The 18,400-nt window shown below is 39.8% G+C and overlaps 2 protein-coding genes across 7 annotated transcripts in view; both read left to right on the top strand.

Moving 5' to 3' along the window:
• galnt16 (UDP-N-acetyl-alpha-D-galactosamine:polypeptide N-acetylgalactosaminyltransferase 16) overlaps nucleotides 1-7,230 on the top strand; it is a 33,962-nt gene extending 26,732 nt beyond the window's left edge. The window contains exons 11-15 of the mRNA XM_020604186.1: nucleotides 24-116; nucleotides 501-584; nucleotides 1,616-1,742; nucleotides 2,378-2,494; nucleotides 5,689-7,230. Coding sequence (XP_020459842.1) covers nucleotides 24-116; nucleotides 501-584; nucleotides 1,616-1,742; nucleotides 2,378-2,494; nucleotides 5,689-5,832 — 565 coding nt within the window. The 3' untranslated portion in view covers nucleotides 5,833-7,230. The remainder of the gene's footprint in view (nucleotides 1-23; nucleotides 117-500; nucleotides 585-1,615; nucleotides 1,743-2,377; nucleotides 2,495-5,688) is intronic.
• A 2,183-nt stretch (nucleotides 7,231-9,413) lies between these two features.
• Nucleotides 9,414-18,400, top strand: part of numb (NUMB endocytic adaptor protein) — a 42,970-nt gene continuing 33,983 nt past the window's right edge. For all 6 annotated transcript variants that reach the window (XM_020604198.1, XM_020604200.1, XM_020604197.1 and 3 more), the window contains exon 1: nucleotides 9,414-9,644. The gene's annotated coding sequence lies outside the window, so the exon portion shown is untranslated. The remainder of the gene's footprint in view (nucleotides 9,645-18,400) is intronic.

The following is an 18,400-nucleotide window of genomic DNA, read 5'->3' as shown; positions in this document are numbered from 1 at the left end:
GTGTTGTGTCTGTGTCTATGCAGGAACACCCGACGGGCTGCTGAGGTGTGGATGGATGAGTATAAGCAGTACTACTACTCTGCAAGGCCATCAGCCCAGGGCAAAGCCTACGGCAGGTTCGTCTGTTGTTCTGTCATCCTTCTCTGTCATTGTACAGTACAGACATCGGATACAAGTCTGGTTTCATTCACAGTAGAACTTCTTCCTCAGGTTTTATGTTAGGTCTCACATAGGACATTTTACAAGCATCATTGGCACAAACATGTAACAAATAATCTCTAGTGATAATAGAGCTAACATTTATTTTCATTACTGAGTCATTTTTGATTGTTTTCACAATTAATAGTTTAGTAATGTTATCTATAAAATGTCAGAAAACGGAGGGAAATATCCATTATTAATGCCCCTTTTCTCTTCTTCCTCTCTATGTTGTATCTTGTTTACTAGTACAACTCTGCACCTACTCTTTGACTTCATCCTCAAATGTTTTCTTAATGCAGCATTTCAGATCGCCTGACACTGCGGCGAAAGTTGAACTGCAAACCTTTCCGCTGGTATATGGAGAACGTCTATCCTGAGCTGAGGTACGACACTGTGGTTCATATTCAGTTGGTTTGTTCATGTTGTCTGACAGATCACCTCTAAAACTATTTAGGATGCAGAAAAATAATCTGCTTGCAATAATATTTTGTCTGATATTGTTTCCTAAGAAAAAGTTCAAGTACTTTTCAAATATAATTCATAAAATTGTTTAAAAATCCACAGTCTATGAACATGAAAATGTTTTTCATTTCAAACGTTTAACAACTGGACACAAGATGCCTCCAATAGGTCAGTGAAAACCACGTTGTCACTCTTTTGGCTGGATGTTTCCACATTGTACTGGTATAACTTTCAAACTGGTTTTAAACTTTATAGTTAAGATGTCACATAATCCTGTTTGTGCATTCTGGTGTTAAGTTGCACTTTAAGGTGTGAAATCTTCCCACTTCAGCAGGTGAATGTAAGGAGAGTGTCAGACTTTGCACAGTCGAGGTCAAAGAAGTAACAATAATCAGAATGCATTTTAGGTTGAGGGGAATTTTAAATTTGTAAGTTCGCCATCCATGACTGTGAGTCTGATCTGTGGCCTTTCTAAAATGGTTAATTATTGATTTTGTGCTGTTATGTAACACAACACAGAGCCAAGGTTTTCTTTCAGATGCCATTAAAAAGTATTTTTTGGAGGAGGTCAAGAGGCAGAAATAATTTAAAACCATTTCATTTCAAAAGAAAAAAGAAAGGTTTAGCGAAAACTGACTATAATAAATACAGTTGGAATTGATTTTTTTCTTTTCTCCTGTGGGGTTCAGAACCAGTAGCCTAAATCTGATTTGGATGGTTTGTGTGTATCCCACCCACTTGTTTTTCAAGCGAAGCCTGTATCTGTTCTATGGCTTCTTTCCAAATAACTGTGGTTTATCAATATGTAATTGTATATTTATATCAGTACATGTTGCAGTAGGTTGGGTTACTTAGTGGAGCGATTCGATTACTCAGTATGACAACGAGTCAGTTCAAACCATCTGCTCTTCATTGTTCTAATACGACATTTGATTGGGCTCACTTGTTTCAGGGTCCCTGAGCAGGAAGCGGTGTCCAGTGTGCTGAAACAAGGTGGCTTGTGTCTGGAGACCCATGGGACCGACGACCTGGGCCTGGCAGAGTGCAGAGGCATCGGAACCAACAGGCCACAGTCACAGGTCAGGAGTCTGCCACTAGAAACAGAACTGTTGTCAGAAAATATTTAAAAAATGTGCAGGATTTTACCTTGTGACTCTGATGTGAGGGTATATTAACAGTGAACATGCTGACATGGTTATGTGGAAGGAACAGAGACTGTGCACGTCTGTGGAAGGAGCCCAAGCAATAGTGAGGATGTAAATGAATGCAAAATGTAATGACTGTGTGTCATTGTTTTGTTGCTGGGTTAACTGATCACATGATGATAACAGCATGTTAAACTTTAATTTAAGTCAGTTTATTAGTCACATGAATCACCAGTTATGTCTTTACCATTATATTAATCTTGATGCATACAGATTAAATGTCTTGTGCACAGTTGTTACCTTGTTAGCAGAGGAAACTTGTGTTTACACAGAACCTATTGCATGGTGGCACTTTGAGAAAATCATTTACTGTCATTAAATGAGAATTTAGTAAACAAACCTGAAAGGCACTAAAGCCAAATGTCATATTTATAGATTATAAAAGCAAAGGTTCCCATGAACATCCCATGAAAACATCTAGGTATGTCCTCTGAGTTTAAAAACCTTTTCAGAGCTTTAATTGAGATGATAGCAGCCACCTCAGTTACCAGGTTTTCTGTGTTTTGCAGAGATGGGAGCTGATAGAGCCACTGATCCGGCAGCAGGACCTCTGCCTTGCTATTTCAGCCTTCACAGCTGGGTCAAAGGTCAAGATGGAGCCCTGCAATACAAAAGAACCCAGACAGGTAAGAGGAAGTAGTGTTTCAACTACATTTTGAAAGTTCTAGGACATAAGAAGCATCATTTGATTTCTTATAAATGGCCTTCCTGTGTATTTGTGTTGTGAACTAAGGGTTAACAAGAGACACGGGACTCGCTTTAATCTACCGCCATCAGTCATGTCAACAGTGGCTTTGTTTTTCCAAGTGGTTGTTTCATTGTGGAATCAAACAGTCCATTTGTCCTTGATGTGCCAGTCACCGTGTTGAACTCAGACATGAGAGATGTAGAGATAAGTGGTGGTTCCAGGACAGATACTGAGCAGCCTGCCTGTTGATGACGCCAGGAGGCTGAGCCTGTCTGACTGGCCTTACTGATGCAGTTGACATTATAGATGCAGTAAAACAAGCGCTCCCATGACCTGAGACCCACCCTGTTCCCTCCTCGCTCTCCTCTTTTGCTGCATTTCCACTATCGGAACCTAGCGAGCGGTATACCCTGTACCTCTGTTAAAAATCACCGAGCATGGCCTCCGGGGCTGATGTGGCCCATCCTGACAGTGCACAGTCAGCTGTGTGTTTACACACCGTGCTAATACTACCTCCTGAGTGGTGCTGACCTTTAGCTCCCAGGACCCACCTCCAATGTGGGTCGAGTGTATTGGAAACAAGCGCAGAACATGTGACAGGTTTCGGTAGGTTCCTATAAAGGAAAAACAACACATCTCACGTGGATCCACGTTGGCCACATGGTCGATTAATGACATTGACAAGTGTGTTATTAACTCGAACCATGTGTATGAACGTGCAAGACTTCTCTCATCTCTCTGCAGGCCCATTGCAGTTCTTTGGGAAGCTGCCCATCAATAAGCAAACACTTGGCCTCTCTGTTCTGAGTGTTTCAAGTACAGAAGTGTTTAACTCTTTGAGCAACAACAGAGTTGTCATGCATTTTACAAAAATAAAAGTAGATATATTTTTACAGCAAGCCAAAGTGGCGTTTTATTGACATAAGTCTGAAGTGATTTATTCAGTACTGGACACCTTTCAATCATGGCATCCCCTCACCAATATAGCAGAGGCTTTTCCCCAAACACTGCTGCCTGGAGCAATTTTTCTACATTTGCTGTGAGTTTCACTAAACGTTTGTATGTTATTTTTTGGTTAAAGCTACAGTATGTAACTTTTTTCAAATATTTTTGTTGTAGAAATCTGCTCCAGAACTTGTCTTAATGTGGAGCGGTGCCGTTGAAGCCTCCTGTGACCCAGACTCATTGAAAAGCACTAGCAGCAGTGCAGAGATATTAGCTTCTAAAGGTTTTGAGCAGGACTGACCTCTGACCAGTCAGAGATGTTCAATTATTTCTGCTTGAGTACATTTAGTTGCATTCTCACATACAGTAATTTCATAATGGCATTTCTGAAGAGCTGGGCAGAGCGTGGCACAGCGTAGTTGGACATAGCAGAGCAGGAAGAGGGAGTTACTGTAGCCTTAAATCCTGAAAGAGTTTCATTACTGTGTGTTTTGCTAGCAATATCATGTCCACTGCTGCCCTAAATATTTTTAGAAACTTGTCCAACAAGAATAAACGTAATGCAATACCTGGAAGGTCTTTGCTATGAATCAGCATGAGGTTCATGTGGCACAACATAGTGAACTAATCATTGTTACTAAACTGTTAACATTTTCAGTCTTGTTTAATTTCCTCTTTTTTGTGTTGCACACAAATGCACATATGTAACAGGTCATGTTTACACTATGTGACACACACATACACACAGACTCACTCTCCCCTCTGCAGGATTTTAAGATTAACCCCTCTTTCACCTCCTCGCTTTGATAAGCCTCCATGTGGCTCCAGAGCTCTGGACTTAGTACTTTCACGCTCTGTTATTGGCTTAAATTCAGCTCTAGCTATTTAATCAGTGGGCTGACAAACAAATCACTCATACCTGATGATTTACAGACGTCCTGTTCAGCGGGGTATGCAAGGAAAAGACGATTCAATTTGTGGAGAACCAAACAGACTCAGTTGTCTTGTTACTCAGTGGAAAACCTATTACAATGCAAAATATGATAAGGTGCATTGGTAAGGAAAAGCTGCAGTTAATCTGGCTATTTGATGAAGGTACATGTCTCAGTAACTGATTTAGTGATAATCATAAATAGACATTAGGAGAAGAACAATAGGAAATAGCTCTTTCATACCATTTTTTCAGCAGGGGTGAGAATATGAACTTGTATCCTTTTGGGAATAAAGTCACTTCTCATTAGAATATAGACACCTTGGTACATTGTTACTATACTGTACATTTACAGTTAATTATGGAGCATTAATAATCACCTTTATTTGGCCATGTCTGTTACACACGAGGAATTTGTTTCCGGTTACAGAACCGAGGCAGCCATCTGCCTGGTATATTAGTAATCTATATGTTAGCTGATAATTAATGAATTGTAGTACAGAAATGCCAAACTTGGTTTGGGATAATTAAAAAATATTGTTGCCATTACATAAATTGTTCACAAGAGAGCATTGACAAATTCATTTATCGACTGTAAAATGTGTTTTGTAGTAATGTATTGTCAGTGTCAACATCTGATATAAAAAATGTTTGGGCTATAACACAGAAACACTAACACCTACATGTAAATTAAAAGTCAAAACTGATGAGTATTATGCTATTATGTATTATTATTACTGATGTAGTTGTATATGTAGCATTTTACTATTGTAGCTGGATGAGGTAGAGTTAATTTTGCCTATATTATTAACTCTTGGGTAATTTAATTTATGACAGTGCATCACAATTTATCAGTTCATCATAATATAAAAGCACCTGTAAATTAATGCTATGAAATAAATGTAGTGGAGTAAAAAATATAATATTTACCTCAAATGTATAATGAAGTGGAAAAGTGCCGGCCCTTCACTGCTGGGCTCAGTAACAAATTACTTCTCTTCTTGTGAGATGCTAGGCTGTTGTGCACTGTGGCTGGCTGAACTGTGATTTTTTTTTTCCACTGTGAGTGTAGTAAGCACTCATGTGAGTACTGTAATCCAGGTCTGACTCAGTCCATTACTCATGAACCTCCTGTGATGATATCCATCATTTCTGAGCAGGAAATGATATAAATCAGAGAGTGTGCGAGGATTCTTCGTTTTCTAAAAGTGACAAAGATGATTTAATTTTTTTCCATCTGTTTTGTCTCTCTGCAGAAGTGGAAGCCAAAAGGTGCAGCTCTGCAGCACATGGTCAGCGGCCTCTGTCTGGACAGTCAGATCGCACCTGGTCCTCCGGTCATCTCACAGTGTCGCCCCCAGTTGGCTAGCCAGTCCTGGGAGCCACAGGTTATCACCTGAGCCACAGCTGACAGGGAGAGGGAGAGGGAGGGAGAGGGAGGAGAGGAGCAGATTCTGGACCTGCAGAAGGACTCAGGGGTCACATCTGCACACTGTGTCGCCATGCTGAGAGAAGAAAGGAGTGAGAACAGTATTTTTGTGATGTCGCCTTCAAGCTCCTGTTCATTTTGTCTTGGTGGCAAGAGCATCACTGAAAACATTTGAAGGCCTTGTAGAGCAAAACATCCAAGGTCTTTTGTGTACAGTGCTTTATCCATCGAGGATGCCGCAGTTCTTCTACATGATATATGCTTTTCACTGAAAATTGTTGAACATCTCACATTTTAATTTCTGTATCTATTCTGGTCAGCAATTTGTTTAAATTTGGAATAGTGTCAATTTCCTCAGAACGAGTGAGTGCATACTGTACTGTAGCAAATGTGCTGAGGTGCACCTGACCTGCTCTGAGTCAGAGTCACTGCTTGTTGCCTGGTCGTAGGTTGAGGCATGTCTGATGACCTTGTAGACCGGGGCAGCTTTCTGTGTTTCCAACTAAAATCTGTTTCTCTTTTTTTATTTTTTATTGTTGAATAGCAGTGTTGAAAGCATCATGCAGACTGTCAGGAACATTATTTATTGTTTTGCATGGTCAGACCCAAAGAATGTTTTGTTTTTTTTTCCTCTCTGCAAAGTTTTATGTAAATATTTGAAGCTGACAGTGGTTTGGGTTTTGTGGAAAGTACTATAAATGTTTAAAAAATAAAACGTGTAAAAGAAATTATTGCTCTATTCTATATTGTAATAGTCTGGTTTATAGTGTTTAGTAAAATTGCAAAGAGTAGTTTCTTGGGATCTGATCAGACTCAGGGTATTATTGCATTAGTTTGATCAGTTTAAACTACAAATACACTTTTGCCTGAAATTCTAACTCATCACAACTAAATAGTTAAAAGTGCATCCACTGTAAGATGTTTTAAACGTCTAATATTGTAGCAGTGAAGTTCAAATGCAGGCCCACCTGTTCAGACCACAGTTAAATATTTGAATATCTGTTACACTGCCTGCCATGGAATTTGATACAAACATGTACAGGCCAATGTCTTTCAGTAGGTTATTCTCCGACCTTTAATTTGCTGCTACCAATGGGTCACAATTTCGAACGTGTCCAAAACTTCAGTTCATGGCAGCAAAACTCCAGAAATAAATATTAAATATGTCGGCCTCAGAGCTCACTTACAGATGAATACATATAGTATGCTAACATACAAAGTGTAGATATTTCACATTACTAAAAGCTATACTATAATATGCTTTAATGTTGCATAGGAGCATAGCACGTTACTGCACTAACATTAAAATATTATGCTCAGTGATACACCCTAAATGTCAACAGCATGCTAACATGCTACCTGTAGGTATTTCAAGCATCGATGACAACTTGGGGGTTCAGTGTCTTGCCCAAGGACACTTCAACATGTGGACTGCAGAAGTTGACAGAGAACTGTTGTAGAGAAACCAACACATAGTGACATCTTAATTTTACATCTGTACAATATAATAAAGTGTGTACTGAGTGTATTTTCATTAACATTTTCTCCTTTATAAGTGGTACCTTAGAAATTAAAGCTGTTTCTCCGGTGTTATGTATTCACAAATGATAGCTCATGAAACTCCAGAAAATATCTTGCTGATTATAAACAATTAGCATATGAGGTGACAAAGTTAATGTAGATGCTTTACAGTCCTAAGGAGAGGTCTAATTAAGCACAGTAAATGAACACACCTGTGTAGATGAACCACGTGAAAAGTATGAAGGAGCTTCATCAGTCACATTTCTGAAATTACACACCCTGGCCACAAGGGGGCAGAACACCCTAACAGTTAAGTGAAAGGCTCACAGGTAGATGGGTAAACTCGTGTAACAGCAGGAGTCATAAAGAAAAGTGGAAGCGAAAATGGGAAGCAAAATTATTAGGTGTGAAGGAAGTCAGAGACTGAGATGCTCCTAAATAAACATTCTGATGTAAAAATACTAATGTGTGTTTATTCTAAATGTGTAATACTTATACAGTGGTTAGATTTTTATTAATTAGATTATTATTAGTTCATTCACAACTCATGCAATAAACACATTTTTGTTTGTTTGCTTGTTTTTGTTTGTCTTTATTGCAAACTTATGTAAAATAATAAAACATAAATACACTTAAATCTGAAACTGATCTCAAACGTACTTTTTTTTTTTTTTTACAAACATAAAATTCTGTATGGTTTTGTCCCCACTGTTTCTGTGACAAATGTTTTGAATGTCTTGAATATGAATTGAAGTGAACTGACTTTCACAGCTGGTGACATGACAACCATCAGCATAACAGGCTTGACAACTTTGTTTTTCTCTGCTTTTTTGTAACCTTTCATGCCATAAAATGTGCCAGACTGCAGCTCAGTAGACCTCAGAACTATGCAAGGAATGCTACTTAATGCTGATAAACTCCTGGCCGAGGTTTCATCACAGGGGTGGGCGGATTTGTGGCGAACATGACATGAATCATCCTGTTGCTTTGAAATGCCTGGACATGTAACAATACTACAAAAATAAATAAAAAAACAAACAAATAAAAAATAAAAATAAATTAAAGCCAGGTGAGTTTTAAACATAATGAGTGCAAGTCATGTAGCTCAAGACCTGACACAACTTTTCAGATCATTCATATGAAAATGTGGGGGTCATAAAGACTGTGGCATCATGTAAATTCGCTGTGAAGCGATGTGGTTTCACCAGTTCCTTCACTGTCAGGGCTTATTTGCATGCAAATGAGGCAGAAAATATATAGTGAAGAATTGGTCAGCCCACTACACCGACCGACACACTCTACACATATGGGGACTTTTTACAGTAGATGCTTGTACTTTGCTTTAGGATTACATTATACTGTATGCTATTTATACCTCGACCTTTGTGCGTTTTTTACAGCTTTAGTTTTTGACTACTTGGTGTATTACAAGTATTACAAAGATCAACTTAATGTCACTTTAAGCATAAAATTTGATGAATTGTTCTGGATTAAACTCCATACACTGTAATGTGGATAAAACTTACAAAAGTAACATCCAGTAATAGTACTATAAATAATAATAATTTGCCTCTTTGTGTGATCAGTTTTATGGTCATTTTTTTCATATTTTGAAAAAATGTTGAGATGTTTTATGGATGTTTTAAAAGACCTTTGTGTCTTTTAATGGTAATTTTTCATCTCTGAAGTAATTTTGTGTATCTTTATAGTCATTTTTATCTTTATAGTTGTTTTGTGTCTCTTTGTTTTTGTATAATTGAGCTCTATGACTTTCAAATATGTCACTTCATGCAAATACACAAACCGAGGCCCCTAACCTCTTGGGCCCCTGGCCCTGTGCCAAGCTGTCCTCTCAGGTAATCCACCCTCGATTTTAAGTGATTTAGTTAAAATTGTTTGACAAACAGAAAAGGAGAAAGCACGTTGTTCCCTTCAGGTACAAAGTCTTTAACCTGTTCTGCTCTGGATGAGTTGTATCGAAAGCGCAGTTTAATCCAGGTTGCGCTTTCACCTATCGATCACCTCCCGATCGGCACGCTTCGGCCAATCAGGTGTCGCGGGGGCGGTCCGTTGCTAAGGTGGAAGTTTGGTTGAGTCTGCGAGTAGCAGCCATTCAGCAGCAGTGGTTGAAGCGATTGGACTGAAAGTATCTCTCCTTCACTTTCTGTGGAATTTGATTTTTTTTTTTTGGCACGGCACGGTTCGTGGTACACAGGTGACGGAATTAACGGGGCATCTTCTGGGTCGCAGCGGTGATCACAGGTAGGCTGAAAAGTGTGTGTGCGTGCATTAACCGGTCAGGGAAAGCTCACTAGCTCATCAAGCTAAACAGCACTAGCTTGTTTTCGGATGCCGCACACGCAGATATGTTAGCTCCAGGGATGTTAGCTCCCGGTAGACCCAATTACACGGCATTTAGCTCGGCTGCTAACCGGACTAGATAGCAGAATGGGGAAAATATAAGGTGTGGGCTGCCTGCCATCCCTCACGGCTGTTGGTAAAAGGTCTTCCTCTTCCCTACCGAATGAGCTAAGCGGTTTGTTAGCTAGCTAACCTAACGTTGGTTAGGTAACATTAGCTAACTTAACCTGGTTAACTTTAAGAGATGAACATTACTCAGCGGAATAATAAACCTAACTGGAACTAAAATGATGGAATAGCTGTCAAGTAGCACACAATTTGTCATAACTTTTTTTTAGGTTGTCACCTGTCTCTTCGTTACAAGTGCTGGTATTAAAAGACTATTTATCTGCGGTTAAGTTTAGTGACTTGGCAAGTTTGTTAAAATGTGTCTTGTTACAGTCAAAACATATGGTCAAAGCACACACAGCTGTTCCGTTCAGACCTTCACACCCCGCCATCAGACAGGTTGATTGTCCTGAAGATACAAATTGTGACTCGTGAATTTTTGTGAGGTGTGATAAAGAAGAAGAAGAAGCTTTATTTTATTGTCATTGTAACATTGTGACGCATACAACGAAATTTTGTTAGGAACCGAGGGCCCCGGGCCGCTGTCTGCATACGCACAGCGATGCAGGGGCAACTTGGGCAGTTCACTGTCTTGCCCAAGGACACTTCGATGCGACCTAGATTTTCTTATATCATTACTAGACCATTAGTTTGGATGCGAGTTTAGTCCTTGGAGCAAGACATTTCTATTCTGGTCTGTCATCCCGGTCAGATAAACATCACTGTTCAGATTACCTTATATTAAGATGGATCCATGATAGATTGTGTGATAGACCCACTCCACTAAGCATCCTGTTTATTGGACAGTAACCACATTTGGATGCCCTCACTAGCCATAGTTGTTAAGTCATTATCATTTTGTTGATGAGGTTTGTAACATGAATTAATACAAGCTGAGACGTGCATTGCTGCTTCTCTAGTTTTCTGCTTTAGCTCTGGTAAGAATGATGATGATAATGATAATCACTTTTATTGGCCAGGTGTGTTACACACACACACACACACACACACACACACACACACACACACAAGGAATTTGTCTCTGGTACAAAACCGAGGAAGCCATCTACGGTGCCAACTCACACACACTGATGGAGGCACTGTCCCTGCAAGGTGTTGCTCTGCTACATGTCTTGTACTGAAATCTGAAAATGTAGTCTTTATAAAACTTATCTCTATGTCATACAGAGATGGGTGACTAATTAATAAAATATTTGAAAAATGAGTGGAGAAACAAGAAATGCACATGCTGGCATGGTTTGGGTCTACTTGTCCTTTTCAGAATCAAATTATTAAAACAAAATGCACTATAATCATATATCTTTATTGATCATCAGTGGGAAATTCATAAGCTACCCAGCAGTCATTAAAATTCAGTTCATATTTCTATCTGCTATCGGTAAAATGAGTAGTTATGTCAGCTCTAATAATGGACATAATAGAATTTCATGTGTTTGGTGTACAAAGAGAAGAGATTTGGGAGTTATTCCCCCCAGAAAAGTTATACTCATTGCTTAGCTCATTTCAAAGAATTAGGACAGCAATATTGGCTATCCACCACTAAAACCACTTTGCAAGCCTGCCAGCTGTTTGAGAGAGGAGGAAAATCCATGAGCAAGTTTCTGTTCGAAGTGTTGGAGAAACTGGCGTTACTCTCAGCAGCTCGCTCTGTTCTCTAAGGAGAGTCCCTTTCTTGGCAGTGAGTTATACATGTGAATGCTGAGTAGTGATGCAATATGGGTTGATAAAACCCGCTGTGTGATGAGGCAATCGAAGGGCTTCACTTATCTCCTCCTGATAGCAGTGAGAGAGCTTCCTGTTGCTTATGGTGAAAGCAGAGTGAGCGTCAGTGTCAGCCTAGCTTTCAGTGGGGAGGTATGCGCATTTCTGTTCCTTTTTTTTTTCAACATCAAATGCTCTGGATCAGGGCAGTTTGTCTCACCTGTCCTGTTTGTCATGTTAATACTTTTGGCTGCAGTCTGAATGTGCTGACCATAATAACAGTTTGCTCTACCCTACTGTTCAAAAGTTTGGGGTCACCTTTGTTTTCCAGTTATCAGTGTGGTTCAAAAGCTGTTGAATGTACTTGAGGCATTCTATCTATACCTGAAATCAAATATAGTTGGCACAGACAGCACTGTTGCAGATGTTCCCATGTGTTAAAATTCTGTGCTGCCATTCCATCATTGAAGCCAGCCGTCTTGTTCTTTTCTTCTACAAAGCCTGGAGGTGTTTTTTGGCTTACTATCCTACTATAGGATGAAACCCTGTAAGGCTTGACTTCCTTTCTTTTTGGCCTTTTTCCAGATAATGCTTCAGAGGGTATAGTAACATAGTCTTTTCCAACACTGCCTTTTGTACAGAGACAATTTGTTGTTGTTAGTCATCAACAAAAGCTGAGACACCTGTAGGAAGCATTTGCATCCATTTCCAAGGCTTCATTTACTTCTGCTGCTGCAAAAAAGATGCAAGTTAACCTGTTACTTGATCTCTGAAAAAGGCCTGCTTTATTTGAAATTTACCTGCATTTTTATTTTTTGGTGACGTTTGTTGTTTGTTTTGCCTCTGGCAGTTTAGCTGCTTACATGTCAATAAAAAGTGGGAAAATGGAGGCAACCCCAAACTTCTGAACCCAGAACTTCTGAACTTGTTGTGTTGGAACACCAAGTGTAGGTGGAGTGATTTAATGTAATGCTCAGATATTTACTTAGTATGATTTGTGTGGGAAGGTGAGATTCAGGACGTGAACTCGGGTACACAGAGATGGCCTAAAAATTCAGTTCTCTTTAAAGTCAACAGTGATATTGTTTGTTAGGAGTTAGAATGTAATCCAAATTTGTGTTTTTGTTAGTGTGAATGTCAGAGATGGGGACAAAGAATGCACACATCCATCATGACTAAACAAAGTAACAAAAACTAGATTTGTTTTGCCACTAACCTTGTTGGATAACAGGTTACTGAAACAGTGTTCAGTAAAAAAGCTGGTTGCAGTCAGGTGATTTTTATTTACAACCCATGGTGCTCTTATAATCGGACAGTATGACTTGCAATGAATTTTGTACAAAAATGCACCGAAGCAAACTATTTTGCTGTGGGTAAGTGCTGAGGAAATGACCTGTAAAATAGATGGAACCCATGGGAGGTTGGGGAAAATGATTCTTATGATCAGTTCATAGGACAAATGTTCTTGCAAGCATCATTGACTTCCAGGCCCATATGGCAGTTGGTACCTTTGCATCATTACAAAGAAGAGAGACTCTCTGCACTTGTTAGGTCCATATCCTCAGCTGACAGGGACTGGATCCAGCAGAGAAACTTTGAGAAGATTCAACCAGAGGGGGAGGTTTTAGAATCAAGATCTCAAATGTGCAGCTTGACCCTGTTTCAACATAAGTAGCCAAAAATAGGTTCTGTGGGACTGCAGAGTTGGTTTGAGCTTGTGTCTTTGATGTGTTTGTTGGCAGGCTGTGTTATCCTTAGTTGTTGGTGCTGATGTTTGCACACAAATCAGTTACTTTGGAAGGAAGCTGCTTGTTCATACAAGACCAAGAAGCATCTTGGACTATAACGTACTCACATACACACCCCAATCAGGTTAATCAAATGCAGATGACAGTCCAGTAGCAGAGGTTAAAAGGTTTTATGACTTTTAGCATGACTTCACAGTCTTTGTCTGATGTGCTTTTATTGCACAGTCACACAAATAAAAACGTGTAAGAAAACTGGCATCAACATGCATTTCTACTAGCGCCGTCAGTCAAAATATTTAGTCGCATGACTGACCATAGTTAACTCATGATGTATCACATTTTTTCTATTCTAAACAATACTGGAAAGTAACTAAGTACATTTACTCAAGTATTGTACTTAAGTACAATTTTGAGGTATTTATACTTGAAGATTTTCTTTTTCTATTGCTTCATATTTTGACTTCACTACATTTTGGAGTCAAATGTAATTGTTATTATATTTTATAACTTTAGTTACTAGTTATCTTTCAGAACCAGATTAATACAAAACGCTGTATAACTCACTGAGCTATGATGGAAAACACACAAGCTGCCCATAAGCTAGTTAAAACTAGCTCCCCCTTTACCAGCTGTTACATTAAATGTGATGTACACAGTAATGCATCAGTAATTATAAGGCAATTACATGACAGGAATGTGAAATGTGTCATTGTGCATTGTACTTTTAGTACCTGAAGTATGTTTTGATGCTACTACTTTTGTATTTTTATTTAAATAGCATTTTAAATGCAGGACCTTTACTCATAACAGAGTATTTTTACAATGTTGCATTGCTACCTAGAGTATTTTTACACTGTTGCATTGCTACCTGTACTAGTGGTTAAAGTGCAGTGCTATCGCCCCGGTGCCCTGGGTTCGAATCCAGGTTGCGTCAGGAAGGGCATCTGGTGTAAAACACATGCCAAATGTCAACATGCGAGTCGTCAGTGTGACGATTTGCTGTGGTGACTCCTAAATGGGAAAAGCCGAAAGTGACTTTCTTTCTATTGCTGCTTATACTTCAGTAAAGTACCTTTTCTACAACTGGCTCTAAATGTACCTTAAAGGGACCCCGATGGACCTGTGATTGCTGAGAGAAGTCCAGTAGTCTCCGGTATGCATTTAATCTCACCAGTTTATATTAGCCATGCAGTATTTGTAGTATCTGTAGGCTGTTTCTCAGTGTGTAGTATTTGGTTGGCTCAGCACTTGTATAAAAAGGTGGGTGCTGTGGGGTTGTTACTGCTTTAAACATAGTTCTTTAAGTGTCCCCATTTGAAACAGTATTTCTAGCTCTTAATTAGACCCAGGGGGCATTGAGCTCCACATTTCACACTGGCTTTTTAAACTGTGAATTAGGGCTGGGAGGGTTGGGGGGCTGCACCTCTGTGTGCAAGGAGCTGCCTTTCAGGTTTGTCTGTGTATCATTCCTCTGTGGGGCTCGGGGACTCCTATTGTCTCTCTGGGCCCCTGTATAGAGTGATACCTGAGCCTCTGGGGCTGGAACAGCTCATGCTTTATTCAGCCCTCTGATCTCGTGCTTTAATTATGAGTGACCCAGGACAGAGTGACCGGTGGTGTATTTCACAGGGTGAGAACTTCGTACCAGCTACCAGTATCAGGGCTGTGTTTGACACCTCACCTCTCAAAGGTTATAAAAATAATACAGTAAGACTGGTCCAGAAAGACACTGAAAACAGGGATCATGTCTTTCTATTCTCTAATCTAATAGTCATTTTTTGGCTTGTGGCAGCAGTTGTGTTTTTTGGGTTTGAGGAGTTTTACTTGTGAGAAAAGGTTTTCCACCTTCCTTGTTCTTCCACACCTTCTCTGTGTGGTTTCTCAGGTGTACTGATAATTCACCGTGGAACTGATATATTTGTTCTCTGCTCTAGAGGGGTGTCAGTCTAGAGGGGTGTCACTTTATTGGACCGGTTTTTAGTTACCTGTTTAAAGAATGTATAACCTGAAGATGGAAATGTGTGGAAGGCTTAATCTGTAGCTGCATTTGTAGTATGACCAAACACGCTATCTGATGTGGGTGACAAATCCACGTTTGGTTTTGGCTTTATAAAACCGCATTTTGTTGCATCCAGTCAGCTGTTTGATTAATTTGGTGATGCTGCCAATCACACGCATTCAGCCAAACACTGATTGTTGATTGAGAGGGCATTTCTGCTGTCAGCTTGCATTTCATTTTGAGATCAAGTCACCCCTTCATTATGTTTCAGTGCATATAACTCACCGTTAATTTTATATTAATTCTGACAAGTAGCCTTTTTACATTCATTTGGCTTAGGCACTGCTCCTAAGCCTTTCTGTTCTGTAGAAGGGAAAACCTTGAAACTGTTAAAAATCTGAATTATCAACCCACTGTGCCTTATAATTATAATCAGGCTTTGTACTGAGTGTCTGTGGTGTACTGACATAACTGTGTTTGTAGCATCCATCAAAAACTAGCAGTTAGTGACGTTTGCACTATATAGAATTGATCAGTTTTTTTTTTTCAGTGTTAGCATTTCCTTTGGTAAGGTATGTCTTCTCATATGGTGTTAACTGGTGCATTTATGACATTTGGTTACATTTGTTTAATGTAAAATAAAATTGTTTTTTCACTCAAAGGAAGTACAGCTTTTGAGCCAAGACTAAAACATGTTTTGAGTCAAGTATGGAAAAGATTTCTCTATATGTCAAAATGGCTTTATAAACAAGCTTTCTGCCCCCAGTCTAACATCTCTCATCTTGTCAGGCCTCACTGCCTTGAGATTTTCTGCTGACTTTTGGTACGCAGGGCAGCCTCTTCTGGTCAATATGGATCTAGCTGGATCAGCAGTGGCTGTTGTATAACTGCAGTTTGTCTGAGCCAAAGTCCACTGGCTTCTGTGTTTCTGTTAAATAATAGTTTGAGTAGGCAAAACATTCAGCGATGAGACAGTCAAGATCAGTGGTGTGAGTAAGTAATGTTTTTTTTTTTTATGGCAGCAGTGACTAAGTTGTGAACTATTTCAGGTCACAGTATTTTTGACAACGGTGGGAGGAGCAGAACAGCCGTCAACGTTGTATACAGCCTAGCCTAATTGATGTTCCTGGCACAAAACAACATGTCAATTATTGATGAACTGAATATCATGCTGTGCCTCAAGCAGACAGACAGACATGGTGTTTGTTTATAAATCATGGCTGCTAGCTTGCATTTCTCTAATGCTACCAGATTATTGGTGAGCAAAAGGTGAGAGGGGGGAAAAATGTATGTTTATTTACTTTACTTTGTCAGTCCACAAGTCAGTCAGGAATAAGTAGTTAAGTCTTGTTCCTGATAAGAAAGGGGTTATTAGTGGAGAGGGGCGGTGGAGAACGCGCTTCCTGTGTGTTGCATCACTGTGCAGCAAGTGCTGCGTTGAGCACTGCAGCTTTTTGTTTACCACAGAATTAGAGGGACAGGTGTGTGAGCAGCATGTGTGTGAGGATTTGTTCTATATATGTTGGACTGCAGAGAGAGGGGAAGCTTGTGAAAAGCCAGAAATATGTGCAGTAGCAGGTTCACACACTCCACACCATTGGATCATTCCTCCACCTCCAAGAGGTCTGCGGAGTGGATGGCTGGCTTGTGAGAGTGCCACTGCGCTGAGTCGACAGGACGGGAACAATGGCTTCACTGTGCTGCTTCTCCGTTTGGCCACCTTCATGCAGGGTTTCAGCAAGGCTCTGTGAGCCTTGTTGACCAGGCGTTTGCCTGATGGTCACTGACCCATTGTGCCCACAGTGCCTGCAGCTCATCAGGCCTCTGAGGGCTGCCAGTTATCCCATAGTAATTGTTGCCTTGGTTCTGGCTGATCAAAGTGGACCAGCTGATTGTGCAGTCCTGGTAATTTTCCATTCTCTGATGCTCCGCAGTCATTGCCTACTTGCCTATTTCCCTGTCTTCCTGTCTGCAGGCCAGCCCAGGGGCCCTGTCTTTGGCAGAGAAGTGAACCATTTGCTCCTATTTCAGGAACATTTTGCCTTGTTGTTGTGGGAAACCATTTAGCCTTTGTATGTATTTGTGACCCATTTTCAGAGGCTTATGTCTTTGGTAAGAGTCAATGGGCTTGAGTACAAAATACAGGGTACAGAAGTCAGAACATATTGGCATGTTATGGTCTTTTATGGGATTTATTAAAAATACAAACATAGAGAATATTGCAAGCCTTGTCCTTCAAAACAGACTTGTTTGAATTACATTTTTTTTTTTTTTTTTTTTTTTATAATGAAGTTCATGAAATGTGGACAAATTGAGAGACCTCGTATCAATAGATAATGTTAAGGTCACAAGTTCAAGTGTATCCAGATGTGTGACTGGTAGCTTCCTTGAGCGTGACACCTACACCTCCATCATGTTCCATGCAGGTTTTCATTTGAGTTGAACGCTACACTGACTGATTTTGCTGCTTAGTTTGTTCTTTGCTTCAGGGTGTGGTGGTTTAGTTCTTAGTTGGAATGAAAAGCTGTACACATATAACTCCCATACTAACCTATCAATCGTGATTTAATGATAATCCCTTACATGCTTGCTCATTAAAGGTTGGCCAAGTCCTTAAATATTTAATGGCTTTATTGCCTGCTTGAGTTTCAGTTTTGGCTGCAGAGAGGGGGCTTGATTGCCTGGCTGCTTGGCTGTGTTAAATGACGTGCTGAAGTCACTCCTTATGTTCATATTACAGCCTTCTACTTTGGACTCTTTTATAAAAGAGTTGTCCAACATTTCTGGAAAAAGAAGGTGTCTACCATGACTACTGAATCATTCCTGGCACCAAAATAAAAGTACACCATGGAATCATTTGCTTGCCATTTACAGACCGCTGCTTACATAAACACTAGTCTCTAAGCAGTTAGAATCACTGTGTTTTGGAGTGAGACCTGTCATGATAATCACAATAGATAGTTCATAGTCCAGCCTCACACCTCCACAGGTGCTTTCCAGATTAGTTTTGCAGAAATTACCTCTTAACAGGAAACCGTGTCTAGAATTATAATCTCCAAGGACCTAATCTTTCACTGTTC

Source organism: Monopterus albus, unplaced genomic scaffold (genome assembly GCF_001952655.1).
Source record: "Monopterus albus unplaced genomic scaffold, M_albus_1.0 scaffold64.1, whole genome shotgun sequence".
NCBI classification, from domain to species: Eukaryota; Metazoa; Chordata; class Actinopteri; order Synbranchiformes; family Synbranchidae; genus Monopterus; species Monopterus albus.
Note: the sequence above shows the minus strand (reverse complement) of the source record. Positions and strands in the feature narration are given on the sequence as shown.